General features: G+C 39.6%; 1 protein-coding gene across 1 annotated transcript in view; it reads right to left on the bottom strand.

The window, feature by feature from the left end:
- parp4 (poly(ADP-ribose) polymerase family member 4) overlaps positions 1–6448 on the bottom strand; it is a 44223-nt gene that overhangs the window by 19341 nt on the left and 18434 nt on the right. The window contains exons 12-18 of the mRNA XM_015391675.1: positions 6032–6130; positions 5726–5909; positions 5513–5633; positions 2781–2941; positions 2569–2700; positions 547–633; positions 310–474 (exon numbers count right to left, since the gene is read on the bottom strand). Coding sequence (XP_015247161.1) covers positions 310–474; positions 547–633; positions 2569–2700; positions 2781–2941; positions 5513–5633; positions 5726–5909; positions 6032–6130 — 949 coding nt within the window. The remainder of the gene's footprint in view (positions 1–309; positions 475–546; positions 634–2568; positions 2701–2780; positions 2942–5512; positions 5634–5725; positions 5910–6031; positions 6131–6448) is intronic.

The following is a 6448-nucleotide window of genomic DNA, read 5'->3' as shown; positions in this document are numbered from 1 at the left end:
TTATTATTATTATTATTATTATTACAAGCCATCAATAATTTTTTTAAGGTTGAACAGCTAATCAAAACCATAGAAGAAGAACAAGAAAACCTTTTTGTGCGTCTGAGAAAAGAATAAAATCATAAACTAGTTAATTTAAAAATTCAAAAATCAGATACATTTTTTTTATTATTTGCTCTAATAAATGTTTACTGCAATAGTGAATAATTTATCATAGCAGAAAGTGGAGTGTTCTCATAAATGGAGTAAAAAAATAAAGCTTTTGGGAAAAGCACCCCTCCCCCTCCAATTACAGGCTCCGCCCCTTACCTGTGTTGTCTGGTTGAGGGCGGAGCTCTCCTGCCAGGGAGCCACACTCCCCGGCAGGGAGAACAGAATGCTCCCGTCTCGGACCACCAGCTCAGACAGAAAGGTGACTTTGATGAGGACGGTGGCTCCAGGCGGCAGGTTGCCCACGCTGATGGTGAACACGTCCTACAGAGAACAGACGTCAGAGAGCCGGAGGGAAAAGGTTTGGTGAAAGGATGAGGATGTGGCTGGACATACAGGAGCTTCCTGGTCCATGAGGTACGCTCCGTGGCCTTTGGCTATGGCCTGCTTGTACTCCCTACGAGCCGTCTGCTTCTCCTTCACCTGAGAACAGAAACACACCAACCACCGGGTTCTTCAGCCAGCAACGCCGTGACGAATCTTTTTCCTGCTGCTCTGCACTCTCTGCTCTGTCCCTGCTTTGCTGTTTATTGTCTTTCTGAGCTCTCTCTTCATATCACCCGAATTCAAACAATCATTCTGGTCAGCTGGTCTCAATGCAATTGATAAAATTTTCTCAACTGGGAGGCAGGAAAAACGGGACCCTTCCTGTCCTACCAGGACCTACTTCATGGGATACACCATGGAATCCTGGAAGGCTTGGAGGATGCTGTGTTTCACAATGTTGTCAGTGGAGGATATCGAAGTATGGTTGGATTTTTGGATTTATGATACTCGGATTTCTCCTGTTTGGATTTGGAGGATACCTTATATATCTACGATTACAGAGGATTTCGGCGGCAATTTGGGCAGGCTGAGGCAGCGGTTTTTACGTACTCAATAAGGCTGTGAACGAGGAGGACCGGGAGATAAGCCGTATGCGGGGTGCGACTGAACGCAGGCTGGCTGCAGTGGTTGAACTCATATCTTCAGGTAACACAGAGTACATGTCAGACTTAATAAAATTACTTTAGCGATATTTTTATTCGGACCCCACTTATTTTTTATTAGTTACCCGTGGTTTAATGTTTCTAAATATTTATTTCCCTTCATGTGCTCCATCCAATGCAGATCATTGGCTCCGCCCACATCTAGTGAAAACTACGGTAGTGTGATTGGATGAGTCATATAACGCAAACACTCATTGTTTAGCTAAAGGAAACCATCACAAGCCAGCAGGTGTTCTTCAAACTGCTAACGTGAATTGTCTATGCCATGCTACAATGTGGGATTCAGGAAAAGATGTTGAAATGTCTGAAAGGTCGGACACAGGCGAGAGCGTATCGGGAGACGGAGACCAACAAGACCTCCCTCATCCTTGGAACTATCTGAGGGAATGTTTAGAAATAGTCGAAAAATTACTTTACTTTATACTTTTATACTTTAAGTAGTTTTTGGAGCACATACTTTTTCACTTTTACTTTAGTAATAAGGTAAAGTTAATACTTCTACTTTTACCAGAGGGTTTTTAAGCTGCAGTATCTATAATTCTACTTAAGTAACAAATGTGTGTACTTTTAACACCACTGCTTTCAGTTGTGCTGTTCTTTTTTCATCTCGTTGCAGGTGATGAAGCAGACTGAAAATGTTTTGTCATTGTCTCCTTTCGATCTCTTCTTTCTTTCATCTTTTCTCTTTTTTTCTTTTTCCTTTTTCTTCTTCTGTTTTTCTGCTCTATTTACATTGCAGTGTGCATATAAACTGTAAAACTCCCTGCATAATTATAATAAAGCAATTTATATGCATGAAACAAGTGGACTAATGTGGCAATTGCCGTACTGCTCCACTTGTGAAAGTAAAATCTGTTGGACTCTTTTTGGCATCAAGACAATTATTCTTATTGCCACATTGCCAGACAGGACACTGTAAAAAAACAAAAGATGAGATAATATCTTGGATGTGGACACTTGCTTCAAGGTGGAAAAGCCCAACAAATGTGGAATATTGGATTCGCCACGAGGAGCCAGCAAGAAAAGACTCAAGGCTGATGGAAATTCCTGTGCAGCCTGCTCTCAAAACAATAAGGGTTATTTTGGATTTGGCCTTTTTTCTTAAAAAGAGGAAAATTGAATTTAAAGCCAAATTTAGACGGATTGTCTTTTTGGCTGCTTATGTTTGCAGCAGCTCCTCATAGCCTATCGTCCTCAAAACAAGAGGATCTTTAAATGTTTGAAGGAAATATCTATAAACACGTTATATTAAAAGATAAATGAGACAAAGGTTCTTGGCTTTATGCCGTCTGAATGCATGTTGTAATGTTTCAGCTGTTTTCTAGATGAGGTGGAACCTGATTGGAGACATTTAGTGTTAGAGGGTTACCTGTCCCACCACGTGTTTCCCATTGATAAAAGCTTCAAACCCGCAAACAGCAGCCGAGTCGTCCAACGGGAAAACGTACTTCGCCTCAATGGGGGCGGAGCTGTGATTGGTGTACTTCTGGAAGATGACGACCTGAAGGAGGACAAAGCCAGAATGAGATGCAGCGTACGACCAGCGTGACGTCAAAATAAACCAGAAATCTAGTTTTTAACCTGGGAGAGCAGGTCTATCAGTTTGCACTTCACATGGACGGCCTGCAGGGGGAGCTGCTCTCCTGAGCTGTTCAACAGTCCGGCCGTTACGTCCTCCAGAGGGTTTTTAATCTTTTCAAGATCTTCATAGTTTGATGAAGGGAACATTTGTCTGGGAACGCCTGAAAGCCAAGAGTTTAAATGCCTTTTACTTTCATAGTTATACAGAAATAAAAAACATGAAGGTTAACCCTTTATAGGGCCCTCAGTGAAATACTTTGAAAATCAATATTTCAAGCCAAGAGTGTTATTGGAATCCAGCAAAACACCTTATTAGTATCAGTCTAATCAGGTCTTTTGTTGGATTCCAATAACAATTCAATTTTCAAAAATTAAGATATATTACGAAAAATAACAAAAGTGCTTCTATAAGAAATTCACTAAAAAGACTGAGAGTGAAAGAAACACATTTTTTTTTGGTCCAACATAACCTTAGAAGCATTAATGCTGATACTGGCACTGATATTTTTCAGTTTTTAAACCTAAATATAACTGTTAACTAAGCTTATTATCTTTTGAACTTTACTTTTGAACTTTTCAATTAGCTTTTTACTAGTGATAGGTCCAGTAAGCCCGATGCGTGGCTGCATGCGTGGAGAGAAGAGAGAAACACTATCGGTGCGCCTGTTGTTTCAAGGAATTCACATGACCGATCCAGGATCAGTGTTGTATAGTAACAAAGTAAAAATACTTCACTACTGTAGTTAAGTATATTTAGGAGTACTTCATACTTTACAAGAGTATACATTTTTTTGAGAACTTTCACTTTTACTTCACTACATTTACGAACTTAATTGCATACTTTTACTCTGATACATTTTCAATGTTTGTTTTAGTTACGAAGTAAAAAAAAACAAAAAAAAAAAAAACAAAAAACACAGAGATAAACTCCAGTGTTTTGACCCCGCCTACTGACTACAAAGTCGGGTCTTGCCTGGGCTTGTTCATCAACCCAATAGGATACGCCTGTTTCCCAAAGCCAGTCTAAATTTATCCTACACTTGGTTGTTTATATTATTTTAAGTGAATTTAACCTTCAAAGTTTACCAAAACTTATTTTTTACTTATACTTTTCACTTCATTACTTGAGTACATCTATTTTTACAGTAATTCTTATACTTAAGTACAAGCCGTTTCAGATACTTTAAGACTTTTACTCGAGTAACATTTCAGTCAGTGACTTGGACTTTTACCAAAGTCATATTTTGGAGAGGTACTTATACTTCTACTGGACTCCGAGATTTCAGTATTTTATACAACATTGGACAGGAGATGTTTCCAATTGACTGAGTCACTAAACTGTGTTTAAAAATGTACAAGTCAACATGATGGATCGGCTAAAAAATTTCTTTTCTTTTGTGGTTTATCGTTAAAATGTTCAAGAATTTTGGAGCCTAAAGGGAATAAGAACGTTTCAGCAGTTGCATTTTGATTTTAATTTTCTCATTTTTTCATCCTTTTCCTCTCAGTTATCCCCCAACTTATCTGAATTAGAGTTAATTTCAAATTGACTCTTAGTTTATTTACTGTTTTTACTGTACTTACTGTACTAAAAATATGATTTAAAATCCGAGTCCACAAACATCCTAATTTCCCACTAAATCTTGACATTGTGATAAATAATTGCACTATTTATTCAGTGCATCTAAAAATAATAAATCACATATATTTTCAATTTAAATACAGATATGAAAAAATATAATATAACCTACAATAACTTAAATTCTATCATTGTACAAACTAGGTCATCAGATCAATTCAGTTTAATTTGTCCAATAAACTGCCTGTAGTGTCTTTAAATGTCCAGCAGGTGTCACTATTCTGTGAGACAGAATCTTTCTTTCCAACTTAATTTCCAGAAGGTAATAAATCATTCAAGGGCTTATCTAATTGGTCAGATGCCAAAATCAGATGTGCAGCCATGTAGCAGGATCTTTGCTGAATGGCTGGATATAGATCTAGTGCTTATAGACTTCATTGAGGGACTGAGGGACTCCATTTGTAAGGGGAATGCCAGGGATAAAAAAAAACTGTAACTTGTCTTATAAAGGGTTAACAGAAGCCTAAATACAGGAAAAAACATCATGAGATTTTGGGCCAAACCTCGTTATAAAAACATTGTTCTGGAAAATGAACAGGAAATATTTACAACAAAATGACAGAAATGTTTGTATGATGTCACCACTGTGAGGATAAATAAATAATAACCTCAATAATTAAGATAAATAAACCAAAAATAGCTAAATACATCAACTTAAAAAAATTAAAGCAGCAGGAAAAAAAACTTTAGAAGATAAAGAAGTGATGAAATGATAAAATGTTAAGAAACTAAAGAAAAGAAGCTTATAAGCAGACACACTTTTTCATTTAAAGCTGGTTGATGAGAAGGTGTAGATGAAGAAAAAAAGATAAAACCTGCTTCCTATCTGGAATTCTATTAGAAAACTAAACATGTTGGAGTTTTGTCTTTCTATGGCGTTCTGCAGCTCATCATGGCGGATGGCTGACCTCGCCCTGAAAATGTTCTGACCCGCTTTTTACCGGCCTCCACCTCAACTCATTCCCCCTAAATGAAGGCAGTAATTAATGAAGATGTCTGAATGCATCAAAGCAGACATCTTATCGTTTATTCTCAGACACCATAATCCTGTGCATGTCGTCATGGCGACTCAGCACCAGACTCTGCTGCTCACCCGCGTCCGCCGTCAGGTTGATGTCCGGACTGAAGGGCTTCTGTTGGTCGCCTTTCACTCTGAACTGAACCACATATTTAATCTTCACCTGATCAGGGGAGTAAACCACGAACTCGTCGTCCTGCGCCGCACGGACAGAAACGCATCAGTGACGGGTTTGAACATGGAGACCCTGCTGCTCGTCGTTTACTGCTCTCTGTGCTCGGCGCCTACCTCGAAGTCAGACGGAGTTCCTTTAGTGCGGCGAACTCCATGGACGCTGTGAAAGCCCTCCGGAGGCCTGGTCAGAGTCGGGTCTTTCTTATAGACGTTCTTAAACCATCCCAGAGCCACATCACAGACCAGCAGCAGGCGGGAGCCGTCGGTTTCACTGGCGGAGGAGTACTTCAGACTGGTGCTGTGAACACAAACAGACGCCGTTTGTTCGCATCCATTCCTGGCTGCGGTTTAGACGTCCAGAGAAGCAGAACAACTATGGCTCTGTCCTTAATCTGATATTATTCTTTAAATGAAACCAACCTCAGAGCATCACTGAAGTAAATCCCGCTGCCCAGGTTCCCCACATCCGTCCTCTCGATGCCATGGAGCTCCACTCCCACATGAGGAAGCAGCAAACCTCTGAGGAACCAGTCACAGAAATAAACTCATCTTTTCATGTTTAAATAAAACAGAACACACAGGTTTCAGCCACTTTTATACAGTGATCCTAATAAAAGATGCAGGAAAACGCCTGGATTCAACATTTTTCTTTAAGAATCCAAATTATCCAACAGCTCTGCATGAAAAATGGCTGATCCATTGATCCAGCACCTCCCTGGTCCTGTAGCAGCTTTCATGTGGGGCCAGGGAGTCCACTAGCCTCATGAGACCATCCTGATCTCGCGAGCTTTCAAGGTTTCACTCACTAATCAGTCTGGAGACTCTCCGTTGAAGAAA

Source organism: Cyprinodon variegatus, unplaced genomic scaffold (genome assembly GCF_000732505.1).
Source record: "Cyprinodon variegatus isolate N-32 unplaced genomic scaffold, C_variegatus-1.0 Scaffold555, whole genome shotgun sequence".
Classification (NCBI taxonomy): Eukaryota; Metazoa; Chordata; class Actinopteri; order Cyprinodontiformes; family Cyprinodontidae; genus Cyprinodon; species Cyprinodon variegatus.
The sequence above is the reverse complement of the archived record's forward strand: the minus strand, read 5'-3'. Positions and strand labels throughout refer to the sequence as shown.